The sequence below is a fragment of the Oncorhynchus kisutch genome, unplaced genomic scaffold (genome assembly GCF_002021735.2).
Source record: "Oncorhynchus kisutch isolate 150728-3 unplaced genomic scaffold, Okis_V2 Okis01b-Okis20b_hom, whole genome shotgun sequence".
In the NCBI taxonomy this organism is placed as follows: Eukaryota; Metazoa; Chordata; class Actinopteri; order Salmoniformes; family Salmonidae; genus Oncorhynchus; species Oncorhynchus kisutch.
In genome coordinates, this window is record NW_022261978.1 from 5,489,165 (window position 1) to 5,507,623 (window position 18,459).

General features: G+C 42.1%; 1 protein-coding gene across 1 annotated transcript; it reads left to right on the forward strand.

The window, feature by feature from the left end:
- Positions 1 to 7,096: 7,096 nt before the first annotated feature.
- LOC116358822 (GTPase IMAP family member 9) lies at positions 7,097 to 18,218 on the forward strand. The gene is made up of 3 exons (XM_031811059.1): positions 7,097 to 7,278; positions 13,455 to 14,088; positions 18,176 to 18,218. Exons 1-3 carry the CDS (start codon positions 7,257 to 7,259, stop codon positions 18,216 to 18,218), a joined length of 699 nt encoding a protein of 232 aa, XP_031666919.1. The 5' UTR covers positions 7,097 to 7,256.
- The last annotated feature ends 241 nt before the right edge of the window (positions 18,219 to 18,459 follow it).

Below are 18,459 nucleotides of genomic sequence, written 5' to 3' on the forward strand. Positions count from 1 at the left end.
AACAAGGTGTTTTAGCCCTCTCCTCTGACCTCTCTCATTAACAAGGTGTTTTAGCCCTCTCCTCTGACCTCTCTCATTAACAAGGTGTTTCTGCCCACAGAACTGCCGCTCACTGAATGTGTTTTGTTTATCTCACCATTCTCTGTAAACTCTAGAGACTGTAGTGTGTCTCTGTAAACTCTAGAGACTGTAGTGTGTCTCTGTAAACTCTAGAGACTGTAGTGTGTCTCTGTAAACTCTAGAGACTGCAGTGTGTCTCTGTAAACTCTAGAGACTGTAGTGTGTCTCTGTAAACTCTAGAGACTGTAGTGTGTCTCTGTAAACTCTAGAGACTGTAGTGTGTCTCTGTAAACTCTAGAGACTGTAGTGTGTCTCTGTAAACTCTAGAGACTGTAGTGTGTCTCTGTAAACTCTAGAGACTGTAGTGTGTCTCTGTAAACTCTAGAGACTGTAGTGTGTCTCTGTAAACTCTAGAGACTGTAGTGTGTCTCTGTAAACTCTAAAGACTGTAGTGTGTCTCTGTAAACTCTAGAGACTGTAGTGTGTCTCTGTAAACTCTAGAGGCTGTAGTGTGTCTCTGTAAACTCTAGAGACTGTAGTGTGTCTCTGTAAACTCTAGAGACTGTAGTGTGTCTCTGTAAACTCTAGAGACTGTAGTGTGTCTCTGTAAACTCTAGAGACTGTAGTGTGTCTCTGTAAACTCTAGAGACTGTAGTGTGTCTCTGTAAACTGTAGAGACTGTAGTGTGTCTCTGTAAACTCTAGAGACTGTAGTGTGTCTCTGTAAACTCTAGAGACTGTAGTGTGTCTCTGTAAACTCTAGAGACCGTAGTGTGTCTCTGTAAACTCTAGAGACTGTAGTGTGTCTCTGTAAACTCTAGAGACTGCAGTGTGTCTCTGTAAACACTAGAGACTGTAGTGTGTCTCTGTAAACACTAGAGACTGTAGTGTGTCTCTGTAAACTCTAGAGACTGTAGTGTGTCTCTGTAAACTCTAGAGACTGCAGTGTGTCTCTGTAAACACTAGAGACTGTAGTGTGTCTCTGTAAACTCTAGAGACTGTAGTGTGTCTCTGTAAACTCTAGAGACTGTAGTGTGTCTCTGTAAACTCTAGAGACTGTAGTGTGTCTCTGTAAACACTAGAGACTGTAGTGTGTCTCTGTAAACTCTAGAGACTGTAGTGTGTCTCTGTAAACTCTAGAGACTGTAGTGTGTCTCTGTAAACTCTAGAGACTGTAGTGTGTCTCTGTAAACTCTAGAGACTGTAGTGTGTCTCTGTAAACTCTAGAGACTGTAGTGTGTCTCTGTAAACTCTAGAGACTGTAGTGTGTCTCTGTAAACTCTAGAGACTGTAGTGTGTCTCTGTAAACTCTAGAGACTGTAGTGTGTCTCTGTAAACTCTAGAGACTGTAGTGTGTCTCTGTAAACTCTAGAGACTGTAGTGTGTCTCTGTAAACTCTAGAGACTGCAGTGTGTCTCTGTAAACACTAGAGACTGTAGTGTGTCTCTGTAAACTCTAGAGACTGTAGTGTGTCTCTGTAAACTCTAGAGACTGTAGTGTGTCTCTGTAAACACTAGAGACTGTAGTGTGTCTCTGTAAACTCTAGAGACTGTAGTGTGTCTCTGTAAACTCTAGAGACTGCAGTGTGTCTCTGTAAACACTAGAGACTGTAGTGTGTCTCTGTAAACTCTAGAGACTGTAGTGTGTCTCTGTAAACTCTAGAGACTGTAGTGTGTCTCTGTAAACTCTAGAGACTGTAGTGTGTCTCTGTAAACACTAGAGACTGTAGTGTGTCTCTGTAAACTCTAGAGACTGTAGTGTGTCTCTGTAAACGCTAGAGACTGTAGTGTGTCTCTGTAAACTCTAGAGACTGTAGTGTGTCTCTGTAAACTCTAGAGACTGTAGTGTGTCTCTGTAAACTCTAGAGACTGTAGTGTGTCTCTGTAAACTCTAGAGACTGTAGTGTGTCTCTGTAAACTCTAGAGACTGTAGTGTGTCTCTGTAAACTCTAGAGACTGCAGTGTGTCTCTGTAAACACTAGAGGCTGTAGTGTGTCTCTGTAAACTCTAGAGACTGTAGTGTGTCTCTGTAAACTCTAGAGACTGTAGTGTGTCTCTGTAAACTCTAGAGACTGTAGTGTGTCTCTGTAAACTCTAGAGACTGTAGTGTGTCTCTGTAAACTCTAGAGACTGTAGTGTGTCTCTGTAAACTGTAGAGACTGTAGTGTGTCTCTGTAAACTCTAGAGACTGTAGTGTGTCTCTGTAAACTCTAGAGACTGTAGTGTGTCTCTGTAAACTCTAGAGACCGTAGTGTGTCTCTGTAAACTCTAGAGACTGTAGTGTGTCTCTGTAAACTCTAGAGACTGCAGTGTGTCTCTGTAAACACTAGAGACTGTAGTGTGTCTCTGTAAACACTAGAGACTGTAGTGTGTCTCTGTAAACTCTAGAGACTGTAGTGTGTCTCTGTAAACTCTAGAGACTGCAGTGTGTCTCTGTAAACACTAGAGACTGTAGTGTGTCTCTGTAAACTCTAGAGACTGTAGTGTGTCTCTGTAAACTCTAGAGACTGTAGTGTGTCTCTGTAAACTCTAGAGACTGTAGTGTGTCTCTGTAAACACTAGAGACTGTAGTGTGTCTCTGTAAACTCTAGAGACTGTAGTGTGTCTCTGTAAACTCTAGAGACTGTAGTGTGTCTCTGTAAACTCTAGAGACTGTAGTGTGTCTCTGTAAACTCTAGAGACTGTAGTGTGTCTCTGTAAACTCTAGAGACTGTAGTGTGTCTCTGTAAACTCTAGAGACTGTAGTGTGTCTCTGTAAACTCTAGAGACTGTAGTGTGTCTCTGTAAACTCTAGAGACTGTAGTGTGTCTCTGTAAACTCTAGAGACTGTAGTGTGTCTCTGTAAACTCTAGAGACTGTAGTGTGTCTCTGTAAACTCTAGAGACTGCAGTGTGTCTCTGTAAACACTAGAGACTGTAGTGTGTCTCTGTAAACTCTAGAGACTGTAGTGTGTCTCTGTAAACTCTAGAGACTGTAGTGTGTCTCTGTAAACACTAGAGACTGTAGTGTGTCTCTGTAAACTCTAGAGACTGTAGTGTGTCTCTGTAAACTCTAGAGACTGCAGTGTGTCTCTGTAAACACTAGAGACTGTAGTGTGTCTCTGTAAACTCTAGAGACTGTAGTGTGTCTCTGTAAACTCTAGAGACTGTAGTGTGTCTCTGTAAACTCTAGAGACTGTAGTGTGTCTCTGTAAACACTAGAGACTGTAGTGTGTCTCTGTAAACTCTAGAGACTGTAGTGTGTCTCTGTAAACGCTAGAGACTGTAGTGTGTCTCTGTAAACTCTAGAGACTGTAGTGTGTCTCTGTAAACTCTAGAGACTGTAGTGTGTCTCTGTAAACTCTAGAGACTGTAGTGTGTCTCTGTAAACTCTAGAGACTGTAGTGTGTCTCTGTAAACTCTAGAGACTGTAGTGTGTCTCTGTAAACTCTAGAGACTGTAGTGTGTCTCTGTAAACTCTAGTGACTGTAGTGTGTCTCTGTAAACTCTAGAGACTGTAGTGTGTCTCTGTAAACTCTAGAGACTGTAGTGTGTCTCTGTAAACTCTAGAGACTGTAGTGTGTCTCTGTAAACTCTAGAGACTGTAGTGTGTCTCTGTAAACTCTAGAGACTGTAGTGTGTCTCTGTAAACTCTAGAGACTGTAGTGTGTCTCTGTAAACTCTAGAGACTGTAGTGTGTCTCTGTAAACTCTAGAGACTGTAGTGTGTCTCTGTAAACTCTAGAGACTGTAGTGTGTCTCTGTAAACTCTAGAGACTGCAGTGTGTCTCTGTAAACACTAGAGACTGTAGTGTGTCTCTGTAAACTCTAGAGACTGTAGTGTGTCTCTGTAAACTCTAGAGACTGTAGTGTGTCTCTGTAAACTCTGGAGACTGTAGTGTGTCTCTGTAAACGCTAGAGACTGTAGGGCGTACAAATCCCAAGAGGGCAGCTATTTCTGAGATGCTGGACTCACCATGTGTGGCATCAACAATCATACCACGGTCAAAGTGGCTTAGATTACACATGTTACCCGTTCTAATGTTTGGTCGAACAACATCTAAAGCTCTCTACTCTATATACTCTATATATTGAGTTGCAGGCAGCCACATGATTCGCTGTTCGAATGTAACCTTCCTTGATGAGCTAAATCAGGTCTGTAGAGCTGATGGTGTGACCTACGTCATTGTATGGGATGTCAGGTTCCACCATGCTCAAATGGAGCAAGCATGGTTTCAGGCCCAACCACAATTTACCACCCTGTACTTACCCCCATACTCTCCTTTCCTAAAACCCGATTGAGGAATATTTCCCTTCTCCAGGCCATGGATGACGCATGCAATGACATCACGGCAGACCAGTGTCAGGCCTGGATTCGCCATGCTTGAAGATTCTTCCCAAGATGTTTGGCTAATGAAAACATCCATTGTGATGTGGATGAGAACCTGTGGCCAAATCCACAAGACAGGGTTGAGGTAAATATAGAAGTACAGTAATCAACCATTGTTTTGCTTTTTACAGTAAGCCAGGTGAGGAACACTGCAGTGATGTTTTACAGTAAGCCAGGTGAGGAACACTGCAGTGATGTTTTACAGTAAGCCAGGTGAGGAACACTGCAGTGATGTTTTACAGTAAGCCAGGTGAGGAACACTGCAGTGATGTTTTACAGTAAGCCAGGTGAGGAACACTGCAGTGATGTTTTACAGTAAGACAGGTGAGGAACACTGCAGTTATGTTTTACAGTAAGACAGGTGAGGAACACTGCAGTGATGTTTTACTGTAAGCCAGGTAAGGAACACTGCAGTGATGTTTTACAGCAAGACAGGTGAGGAACACTGCAGTTGATGTGTTACAGTAAGACAGGTGAGGAACACTGCAGTGATGTTTTACAGTAAGACAGGTGAGGAACACTGCAGTTATGTTTTACAGTAAGACAGGTGAGGAACACTGCAGTTGATGTTTTACAGTAAGACAGGTGAGGAACACTGCAGTGATGTTTTACAGTAAGACAGGTGAGGAACACTGCAGTGATGTTTTACAGTAAGACAGGTGAGGAACACTGCAGTTGACGTTTTACTGTAAGACAGGTGAGGAACACTGCAGTGATGTTTTACAGTAAGACAGGTGAGGAACACTGCAGTTATGTTTTACAGTAAGACAGGTGAGGAACACTGCAGTTGATGTTTTACAGTAAGACAGGTGAGGAACACTGCAGTGATGTTTTACAGTAAGACAGGTGAGGAACACTGCAGTGATGTTTTACAGTAAGACAGGTGCAGTTGATGATTTACTGTAGTTCCTGTCTTCTTTTGGAGCTAATTATTTTTCCTTTGATTCAAAGAAACCTTTGTTGTGATTTTATTGTATTTCATCAATAAATGTCATATTTTGTTCAATGATTCCACTGTGTCTGTAGTATTCTCTCTACTAGTCCTTTTACAGTGATGTATTTATGTGTAGTAGCATAATGAAACACGTATCACATATTTTGTAGTACAATATTTAATGATTGTGTGAACAACTTCACCGTGAACCTATCGGTATCTTGTGTGTGGCTGATCTAAATGAATGTTCCTGTGGTATTTCATGATACATTAGTTATTTGATCTTGTGTGTGGCTGATCTAAATGAATGTTCCTGTGGTATTTCATGATACATTAGTAATTTGAACCAATGATTCTGCAAGAGGAAGGTTTCTTTAAAGATATGAATGAACAATGCAAGGTTTTGAACATTGGAGGTTTTGAACATTGGACAGCCTGTGTTAGAAGTGATGACCGTTTTGAGTTTTGTGTCTAGAGTTTTGAAACATGACCACAGGGTTTTGAAATTAGTGCCAAAGTGATAGTTAAAAACTGTAACCTTTGGGCAGTCACAAAACGTTTTAATGATATAACTTTCCCTGTTTCCTACTATCTCCATCATACACTACTGTTCCAACGTCATCATGGGTCGAAGAAATGAATGTGTCACTTGTATTGATAGCTGCCTTTCATTGATTGATTGTGTGTGTGTGTGTGTCAGTTTGTTTGTATGTAAGTGTGGGTTTTTGTGTGTGTGTATGTATGTATGGGTGGGTGCATGTACATGTATGTGTGTGTGGGTGGGTGTATTTATGGGGTGTGTGTGTGTGTGTGTGTGTACAGCGTGTTTGTGTGTGTGTGCGTGGTCAGAGTGAGCTGTTCTCTCATTATGTGTCTGGAAGTAGCTAGCAAGCTAGCCAACGTTAGCCAGTTAGCTTGGGTGCTTGACTGCTGTTGTTTGGTCAGAATGCTCAAATCATCACTTCTCCTCGGCCAGTGTGGCGCGCTGAACGCTCCGAGGGCGTAACACTCTGAATTTATGAAGGGACAATCTGACAACGCTCTGAGTTTATGAATGCCCAGAAAACACTCTGGCACTCCAGATTAAATGTACGAACACACCCGTTGTATAAACCAGTCTTTAGTCTTGAAATCTTTGGTTGTTTAGTACATGGCCTCACATGTGAATCCTTAAAGAGATGGGTGGGGTTAAAGTTTAATAGGGTGTGAATGATTCTGAATGGGTGTAGACAAAGAGGAGCTTTCCAGTTTGTGCACCAAAACATTCAAGGGCCATTTTCTCAAAAGTGATTTTACAAGTTTATCAACTTTCAAAGCAGGTTTACTTTCCCATTGTCCCTAAAATGCAGTTTATGATATAGCATTTTCTAGCTCTGAGTCTCTACCTTTATCCAATGTAAAAAACAATTTCATAAAAAAAATTAAAAAAAGACCGAATCGAGCCGGTCGGTCAAATATCTCTAATATTTTTGTTTTATGTACCAATCCCAGACTGCCCCTTTAACCCCAGATTAACACTAAGGTCACCACAAACCACAGATGATTCATCAGGGCCATCACTGCTGTGTGCTGACTTCACCCAATTAGACACTGGCATGGTAGGAATGTATGTAACACTGTACTCCGCCCTTCTGCAGGTACAGGTCGCTATAGTTACAGGAAAAACACCTCATCTGCATAACTCCTCCTCTTCTTTTCTAGTCTGTGATTTCCCAGAATCGCTGTTGTGCTGTCGTAGAGAGAGAGATGAGAGATGCTAAGCAGCAACGCCTTTGTGTATAGTTTATAATACATCTATTACCTCAGCAGTCCAAGACTGGTAATAATCAGATTCTACAGCGGAACTTGCTGGACTATTTCAGCTATTTTCATCATTTTCATCTGACAACAAGACAAGATGTCGGCAACATGCAGCAAAGGTAAGAGTTTGGTGTTAGTTTGTACTTGTTGCCTGTGAATAAACAAAAACCCTCTATAGAGGTTATGCTTTACAATTGACCTGTTCATACCTGTCACATTGACCTGTTCATACCTGTCACATTGACCTGTTTATACCTGTCACATTGACCTGTTCATACCTGTCACATTGACCTGTTCATACCTGTCACATTGACCTGTTTATACCTGTCACATTGACCTGTTCATACCTGTCACATTGACCTGTTTATACCTGTCACATTGACCTGTTTATACCTGTCACATTGACCTGTTCATACCTGTCACATTGACCTGTTTATACCTGTCACATTGACCTGTTCATACCTGTCACATTGACCTGTTTATACCTGTCACATTGACCTGTTCATACCTGTCACATTGACCTGTTTATACCTGTCACATTGACCTGTTTATACCTGTCACATTGACCTGTTTATACCTGTCACATTGACCTGTTCATACCTGTCACATTGACCTGTTTATACCTGTCACATTGACCTGTTCATACCTGTCACATTGACCTGTTCATACCTTTCACATTGACCTGTTTATACCTGTCACATTGACCTGTTCATACCTGTCACATTGACCTGTTCATACCTGTCACATTGACCTGTTTATACCTGTCACATTGACCTGTTTATACCTGTCACATTGACCTGTTCATACCTGTTACATTGACCTGTTCATACCTGTCACATTGACCTGTTCATACCTGTCACATTGACCTGTTCATACCTGTCACATTGACCTGTTTATACCTGTCACATTGACCTGTTCATACCTGTCACATTGACCTGTTTATACCTGTCACATTGACCTGTTCATACCTGTCACATTGACCTGTTCATACCTGTCACATTGACCTGTTTATACCTGTCACATTGACCTGTTTATACCTGTCACATTGACCTGTTCATACCTGTCACATTGACCTGTTCATACCTGTCACATTGACCTGTTTATACCTGTCACATTGACCTGTTTATACCTGTCACATTGACCTGTTCATACCTGTCACATTGACCTGTTTATACCTGTCACATTGACCTGTTTATACCTGTCACATTGACCTGTTTATACCTGTCACATTGACCTGTTCATACCTGTCACATTGACCTGTTTATACCTGTCACATTGACCTGTTCATACCTGTCCACATTGACCTGTTCATACCTGTCACATTGACCTGTTTATACCTGTCACATTGACCTGTTCATACCTGTCACATTGACCTGTTTATACCTGTCACATTGACCTGTTCATACCTGTCACATTGACCTGTTCATACCTGTCACATTGACCTGTTATACCTGTCACATTGACCTGTTTATACCTGTCACATTGACCTGTTCATACCTGTCACATTGACCTGTTCATACCTGTCACATTGACCTGTTTATACCTGTCACATTGACCTGTTCATACCTGTCACATTGACCTGTTTATACCTGTCACATTGACCTGTTTATACCTGTCACATTGACCTGTTTATACCTGTCACATTGACCTGTTCATACCTGTCACATTGACCTGTTTATACCTGTCACATTGACCTGTTCATACCTGTCACATTGACCTGTTTCATACCTGTCACATTGACCTGTTTATACCTGTCACATTGACCTGTTCATACCTGTCACATTGACCTGTTCATACCTGTCACATTGACCTGTTTATACCTGTCACATTGACCTGTTCATACCTGTCACATTGACCTGTTTATACCTGTCACATTGACCTGTTTATACCTGTCACATTGACCTGTTCATACCTGTCACATTGACCTGTTATACCTGTCACATTGACCTGTTCATACCTGTCACATTGACCTGTTTATACCTGTCACATTGACCTGTTCATACCTGTCACATTGACCTGTTTATACCTGTCACATTGACCTGTTTATACCTGTCACATTGACCTGTTTATACCTGTCACATTGACCTGTTCATACCTGTCACATTGACCTGTTTATACCTGTCACATTGACCTGTTCATACCTGTCACATTGACCTGTTCATACCTTTCACATTGACCTGTTTATACCTGTCACATTGACCTGTTCATACCTGTCACATTGACCTGTTCATACCTGTCACATTGACCTGTTTATACCTGTCACATTGACCTGTTTATACCTGTCACATTGACCTGTTCATACCTGTTACATTGACCTGTTCATACCTGTCACATTGACCTGTTCATACCTGTCACATTGACCTGTTCATACCTGTCACATTGACCTGTTTATACCTGTCACATTGACCTGTTCATACCTGTCACATTGACCTGTTTATACCTGTCACATTGACCTGTTCATACCTGTCACATTGACCTGTTCATACCTGTCACATTGACCTGTTTATACCTGTCACATTGACCTGTTTATACCTGTCACATTGACCTGTTCATACCTGTCACATTGACCTGTTCATACCTGTCACATTGACCTGTTTATACCTGTCACATTGACCTGTTTATACCTGTCAATTGACCTGTTCATACCTGTCACATTGACCTGTTTATACCTGTCACATTGACCTGTTTATACCTGTCACATTGACCTGTTTATACCTGTCACATTGACCTGTTCATACCTGTCACATTGACCTGTTTATACCTGTCACATTGACCTGTTCATACCTGTCACATTGACCTGTTCATACCTGTCACATTGACCTGTTTATACCTGTCACATTGACCTGTTCATACCTGTCACATTGACCTGTTTATACCTGTCACATTGACCTGTTCATACCTGTCACATTGACCTGTTCATACCTGTCACATTGACCTGTTTATACCTGTCACATTGACCTGTTTATACCTGTCACATTGACCTGTTCATACCTGTCACATTGACCTGTTCATACCTGTCACATTGACCTGTTTATACCTGTCACATTGACCTATTCATACCTGTCACATTGACCTGTTTATACCTGTCACATTGACCTGTTTATACCTGTCACATTGACCTGTTTATACCTGTCACATTGACCTGTTCATACCTGTCACATTGACCTGTTTATACCTGTCACATTGACCTGTTCATACCTGTCACATTGACCTGTTCATACCTGTCACATTGACCTGTTTATACCTGTCACATTGACCTGTTCATACCTGTCACATTGACCTGTTCATACCTGTCACATTGACCTGTTTATACCTGTCACATTGACCTGTTAATACCTGTCACATTGACCTGTTCATACCTGTCACATTGACCTGTTCATACCTGTCACATTGACCTGTTCATACCTGTCACATTGACCTGTTCATACCTGTCACATTGACCTGTTTATACCTGTCACATTGACCTGTTCATACCTGTCACATTGACCTGTTTATACCTGTCACATTGACCTGTTCATACCTGTCACATTGACCTGTTCATACCTGTCACATTGACCTGTTTATACCTGTCACATTGACCTGTTTATACCTGTCACATTGACCTGTTCATACCTGTCACATTGACCTGTTCATACCTGTCACATTGACCTGTTATACCTGTCACATTGACCTGTTCATACCTGTCACATTGACCTGTTCATACCTGTCACATTGACCTGTTTATACCTGTCACATTGACCTGTTCATACCTGTCACATTGACCTGTTCATACCTGTCACATTGACCTGTTTATACCTGTCACATTGACCTGTTTATACCTGTCACATTGACCTGTTTATACCTGTCACATTGACCTGTCACATTGACCTTTTTATACCTGTCACATTGACCTGTTTATACCTGTCACATTGACCTGTTTATACCTGTCACATTGACCTGTTTATACCTGTCACATTGACCTGTTTATACCTGTCACATTGACCTGTTTATACCTGTCACATTGACCTGTTTATACCTGTCACATTGACCTGTTCATACCTGTCACATTGACCTGTTTATACCTGTCACATTGACCTGTTCATACCTGTCACATTGACCTGTTTATACCTGTCACATTGACCTGTTTATACCTGTCACATTGACCTGTTTATACCTGTCACATTGACCTGTTCATACCTGTCACATTGACCTGTTTATACCTGTCACATTGACCTGTTCATACCTGTCACATTGACCTGTTTCATACCTGTCACATTGACCTGTTTATACCTGTCACATTGACCTGTTCATACCTGTCACATTGACCTGTTCATACCTGTCACATTGACCTGTTTATACCTGTCACATTGACCTGTTTATACCTGTCACATTGACCTGTTCATACCTGTCACATTGACCTGTTCATACCTGTCACATTGACCTGTTCATACCTGTCACATTGACCTGTTCATACCTGTCACATTGACCTGTTTATACCTGTCACATTGACCTGTTCATACCTGTCACATTGACCTGTTTATACCTGTCACATTGACCTGTTTATACCTGTCACATTGACCTGTTCATACCTGTCACATTGACCTGTTTATACCCTGTCACATTGACCTGTTTATACCTGTCACATTGACCTGTTCATACCTGTCACATTGACCTGTTATATACCTGTCACATTGACCTGTTCATTCCTGTCACATTGAACCTGTTTATACCTGTCACATTGACCTGTTCATACCTGTCACATTGACCTGTTCATACCTGTCACATTGACCTGTTCATACCTGTCACATTGACCTGTTTATACCTGTCACATTGACCTGTTTATACCTGTCACATTGACCTGTTCATACCTGTCACATTGACCTGTTCATACCTGTCACATTGACCTGTTCATACCTGTCACATTGACCTGTTCATACCTGTCACATTGACCTGTTTATACCTGTCACATTGACCTGTTTATACCTGTCACATTGACCTGTTTATACCTGTCACATTGACCTGTTCATACCTGTCACATTGACCTGTTATACCTGTCACATTGACCTGTTCATACCTGTCACATTGACCTGTTCATACCTGTCAAATAGACCTGTTTATACCTGTCACATTGACCTGTTTATACCTGTCACATTGACCTGTTCATACCTGTCACATTGACCTGTTTATACCTGTCACATTGACCTGTTCATACCTGTCACATTGACCTGTTTATACCTGTCACATTGACCTGTTATACCTGTCACATTGACCTGTTCATACCTGTCACATTGACCTGTTATACCTGTCACATTGACCTGTTCATACCTGTCACATTGACCTGTTTATACCTGTCACATTGACCTGTTTATACCTGTCACATTGACCTGTTTATACCTGTCACATTGACCTGTTCATACCTGTCACATTGACCTGTTTATACCTGTCACATTGACCTGTTCATACCTGTCACATTGACCTGTTCATACCTGTCACATTGACCTGTTTATACCTGTCACATTGACCTGTTCATACCTGTCACATTGACCTGTTTATACCTGTCACATTGACCTGTTCATACCTGTCACATTGACCTGTTCATACCTGTCACATTGACCTGTTTATACCTGTCACATTGACCTGTTTATACCTGTCACATTGACCTGTTCATACCTGTCACATTGACCTGTTCATACCTGTCACATTGACCTGTTCATACCTGTCACATTGACCTGTTTATACCTGTCACATTGACCTGTTTATACCTGTCACATTGACCTGTTCATACCTGTCACATTGACCTGTTCATACCTGTCACATTGACCTGTTCATACCTGTCACATTGACCTGTTCATACCTGTCACATTGACCTGTTTATACCTGTCACATTGACCTGTTCATACCTGTCACATTGACCTGTTTATACCCGTCACATTGACCTGTTCATACCTGTCACATTGACCTGTTTATACCTGTCACATTGACCTGTTTATACCTGTCACATTGACCTGTCACATTGACCTGTTTATACCTGTCACATTGACCTGTTTATACCTGTCACATTGACCTGTTTATACCTGTCACATTGACCTGTTTATACCTGTCACATTGACCTGTTTATACCTGTCACATTGACCTGTTTATACCTGTCACATTGACCTGTTTATACCTGTCACATTGACCTGTTTATACCTGTCACATTGCCTTAGAGTATTGTAGTGTTATATTATAGTATTGCATTGTGAACGTCTACTGATCAATCAGGAGGTTTGATTACATAACTTGGTTTATGTCCTTTGACAAACTGGTCCCACAACAGATTCCACCAACATGAGGATAGTTCTGCTGGGTACGCCTGGAGCAGGGAAGAGTGCAACAGGAAACACCATCCTGGGGAGAGAGGTGTTCAGAGAGGAGACTGGAGCAGGGAAGAGTGTGTTGGGGGAAAGAGAGGTGGAGGGGAGGAGCATCACTGTGATTGACACTCCTGGTATTTACAGTACAACACTGACTGAAGAACAACTGAATGAGGAAATTAAAAGGTGCATCTCTCTCTCTTCTCCAGGCCCCCATGTGTTCCTTCTGGTTATCAGGCTGGAGACATTCACACAGGAAGACAGGGATGCTTTGTCATGGATCCAGAAAAACTTTGGTGAGGAGGCCTTGAGTTACACCATGGTCTTATTCACCGGAAGAGAAAAACTAACCAGGAAGCAATGGGATGACTTTGAGAGGACTGAAACAACTAAACAACCAATCAGTGTGTGTGGAGAAAGGTATTATGCCCTCAACAGTAAGCCAGAGGTCTACACCACTCAGGTCACAGAGCTGCTGAGGAAGATAGAAGAGATGGTGGAGAGGAATGGAGGTGGTCACTACCTAGAGGAGAGGTACCAGGAGGCTCAGAGAAAGATCAGAGAGGAGCAGGAGAGGGAGAAGAAAATAGAGGAGAGGAAGAGAGAGGAGGAGAAGAGAGAGGAGCAGAAGAGAGAGGAGCAGAAGAGAGAGGAGGAGAAGAGAGAGGAACAGAAGAGAGAGGAGGAGAAGAGAGAGGAGGAGAAGAGAGAGGAGCAGAAGAGAGAGGAGGAGAAGAAAATAGAGGAGAGGAAGAGAGAGGAGGAGAAGAGAGAGGAACAGAAAAGAGAGGAGGAGAAGAGAGAGGAGGAGAAGAGAGAGGAGGAGAAGAGAGAGGAGCAGAAGAGAGAGGAGGAGAAGAAAATAGAGGAGAGGAAGAGAGAGGAGGAGAAGAGAGAGGAGCAGAAGAGAGAGGAGGAGAAGAAAATAGAGGAGAGGAAGAGAGAGGAGCAGAAGAGAGAGGAGGAGAAGAGAGAGGAGGAGAAGCGAGAGGAGCAGAAGAGAGAAGAGCAGAAGAGAGAGGAGGAGAAGAGAGAGGAGGAGAAGCGAGAGGAGCAGAAGAGAGAAGAGCAGAAGAGAGAAGAGCAGAAGAGAGAGGAGGAGAAGAGAGAGGAGGAGAAGAGAGAGAAGAATAAGAGAGAGGAGCAGAAGGAACTCTTGTTATTAGCAACTGTTACAGGTGGGTTAGCATTACTAGCTGCAGTGTTTTTTTTGGCCAAACAATAGAAGATTGAATATGGTGTTCGATTGAATGCTGAATGCTGATCGAGTGTTTCATCTCCACATTAGTGACACCTACTCATGAAATGTTTTGTTCCATCAATTAGTTCTGTAAGTAGAATTATATTCAGGGGCAAAAAAGTATTGAGTCAGCCACCAATTGTGCAAGTTCTCCCACTTAAAAAGATGAGAGAGGCCTGTAATTTTCATCATAGGTACACTTCAACTATGACAGACAAAATGAGAGAAAAAAATCCAGAAAATCACATTGTAGGATTTTTAATGAATTTATTTGCAAATTATGGTGGAAAATAAGTATTTGGTCAATAACAAACAAGCAAGATTTCTGGCTCTCACAGACCTGTAACTTCTTCTTTAAGAGGCTCCTCTGTCCTCCACTTGTTACCTGTATTAATGGCACCTGTTTGAACTTGTTATCAGTATAAAAGACACCTGTCCACAACCTCAAACAAAAATCTCTGAAGCTGGAGACTCTTACCTCCGTCACTAGCTTTAAACACCAGCTGTCAGAGCAGCTCACTGTCACGCCTTGGTCTTAGTATTTTGTGTTTTCTTTAATTATTTGGTCAGGCCAGGGTGTGACATGGGTTATTGTGGTGTGTTTTTGTCTTAGGGGTTTTGTGGGGTGTCTACGTAGTCTATGGCTGCCTGAGGCGGTTCTCAATCAGAGTCAGGTGATTATCGTTGTCTCTGATTGGGAGCCATATTTAGGCAGCCATATTCTGTGAGTGTTTTCGTGGGTGATTGTTCCTGTCTTTGTGTTTGCACCAGATAGGGCTGTTTCGGTTTTCATTATTTCATTTCGTTAGTTTTTGTAGTTTCTGTATGTATAGGTTTTCCTTCATTAAAATATATCATGAATCATCATCACGCTGCATTTTGGTCCGATCCTTGTTCTACCTCTTCGTCAGAGGAGGAGATAGAAGAGAGCCGTTACACTCACAGATAACTGCACCTGTACATAGCTTATCTGTAAATAGCCCATCCAATCTACCTCATCCCCATACTGTATTTATTTATTTATTTATCTTGCTCCTTTGCACCCCAGTATTTCTACTTGCACATTCATCTTCTACACATCCATTCCAGTGTTTAATTGCTATATTGTAATTACTTCGCCACCATGGCCTATTTATTGCCTTACCTCCCTTATCCTACCTCATTTGCACACACTGGATATACATTTTTCTACTGTATTATTGACTGTATGTTTGTTTATTCCATGTGTAACTCTGTGTTGTTGTCTGTGTCGAACTGCTTTGCTTTATCTTGGCCAGGTCGCAATTGTAAATGAGAACTTGTTCTCAACTGGCCTACCTGGTTAAATAAAGGTGTTCTCAACTGGCCTACCTGGTTAAATAAAGGTGTTCTCAACTGGCCTACCTGGTTAAATAAAGGTGTTCTCAACTGGCCTACCTGGTTAAATAAAGGTGTTCTCAACTGGCCTACCTGGTTAAATAAAGGTGTTCTCAACTGGCCTACCTGGTTAAATAAAGGTGTTCTCAACTGGCCTACCTGGTTAAATAAAGGTGAAATAACAATAAATATCAGATGTTTCTATCTTCCCATGTACCACTTTTCCAGACCATGTTTTCAGATTTGACATTACTGTACACGTTATTAGGTACACCTATCTAGTACTGGGTAGGACCCCCTTTTGCCTCCACAACAGCCTGAATTATTCACGGTGTTGTACGTTAAGAGATGCCCTTCTGCACACCACTGTTTTAAACAGCTGTTATTTGAGCATTTGTGGCATTTCTGTCAGCTTGAATGAGTCTGGACCTTTCCTCTGACCTCTCTCATTAACAAGGTGTTTTGCCCACAGAACTGCCGCTCACTGAATGTGTTTTGTTTATCACACCATAAGGGTCCAGTGAGTAGTGAGGTTGGTTGGGGTCACAACGATTCAGACACCTAGCCGAGCCATGGGTAGCAAGCTAGCAGAAGATGGTCGGTTTTTAGCCACCCCGTCGGCATAATTATAAACTGTGTGGTTTGAGCCCTGAATGCTGATTGGCTGAAAACCGTGTACCACGGGTATGACAACATTTTATTTGACTGTTCTAACTGTGTTGATAACCATAATGCCAACCCAGAGATGGTGCTAGTGGGTCACCTATCTAGGATAGATACACAGGTGGGGTGTAGGTTAGGTAGCTGGAGTGGGTGTGGTAGGTGGAGTGTATCTGAGGGAATAGTGTTAGTCTCATATCTCTGACCCGCCTGTCTCTGATCCTCATGTCTCTAATCCTCATGTTTCATGTCTCTGAACCTCATGTTTCTGATCCTCATGTTTCTGATCCTCATGTTTCTGATCCTCATGTCTCTAATCCTTATGTCTCATGTCTCTGAACCTCATGTTTCTGATCCTCATGTCTCTAATCCTCATGTTTCATGTCTCTGAACCTCATCTTTCTGATCCTCATGTTTCTGATCCTCATGTTTCTGATCCTCATGTCTCTAATCCTTATGTCTCATGTCTCTGAACCTCATGTTTCTGATCCTCATGTTTCTGATCCTCATGTTTCTGAACCTCATGTCTCTGAACCTCATGTTTCTGATCCTCATGTTTCTGATCCTCATGTTTCTGATCCTCATGTTTCTGAACCTCATGAACCTCATGTTTCTGATCCTCATGTCTGAACCTCATGTTTCTGATCCTCATGTCCCTGATCCTCATGTCTCTAATCCTTATGTATCATGTCTCTGAACCTCATGTTTCTGATCCTCATGTCTCTGATCCTCATGTCTCTAATCCTTATGTCTCATGTCTCTGAACCTCATGTCTCTGATCCTCATGTCTCTGATCCTCATGTCTCTGATCTTCATGTCTCATGTCTCTGATCCTCATGTTTCTGATCCTCATTTCGTGTATCTGATCCTCATGTCTCTGATCCTCATGTCTCATGTCTCTGATCCTTATTTCTCATGTCTCTGATCCTCATGTCTCTGATCCTCATGTCTCTAATCCTTATGTCTCATGTCTCTGAACCTCATGTCTCTGATCCTCATGTCTCTGATCTTCATGTCTCATGTCTCTGATCCTCATGTTTCTGATCCTCATTTCGTGTCTCTGATCCTCATGTCTCATGTCTCTGATCCTTATTTCTCATGTCTCTGATCCTCATGTCTCTGATCCTCATGTCTCATGTCTCTGATCCTCATGTTTCTGAGCCTCATTTCGTGTCTCTGATCCTCATGTCTCTGATCCTCATGTCTCATGTCTCTGAACCTCATGTTTCTGATCCTCATGTCTCATGTCTCTCATCCTCATGACTCATGTCTCTGACCCTCATGTATCCGACTCTCATGTCTCTGACCCTGACCATTTAGAGGGAACCTAACCCTGATCTGGGACATAGCCCTGTGTGTGTGTGGTGTGGTGTGTGTGTGTGTGTGTGTGTCAGTCTGTATAAGTGTGTTTGTATGTATTTCAATCAGCCAGTGGTTCTCAGCGGCAGTGAAGAGATTAGAACTGGGATAAGGACAGGTATGCACACCTGCATGATTGCACGTACACACCCACATGTTTCCCTGAAACGTCTCTGTTCTAGTAAAAGATAAGTTGAGAGTACCACATCCTGTTGTTTGAGACCATGTGACTACGCTGAAAGCCATAACCAGCACACACACACATACATACACCTACCCACACACACACACACACACACACACACACACACACACACACACACACACACACACACACACACACACACACACAC

Coding starts and splice junctions, on each gene's coding strand:
- LOC116358822 (XM_031811059.1), top strand. CDS start 7,257: ATGTCGGCAACATGCAGCAAAG. Junction 7,279..13,454: donor GTCGGCAACATGCAGCAAAG/GTAAGAGTTTGG, acceptor GTCCCACAACAG/ATTCCACCAACATGAGGATA. Junction 14,089..18,175: donor GAGAAGAAAATAGAGGAGAG/GAAGAGAGAGGA, acceptor TATTTCAATCAG/CCAGTGGTTCTCAGCGGCAG.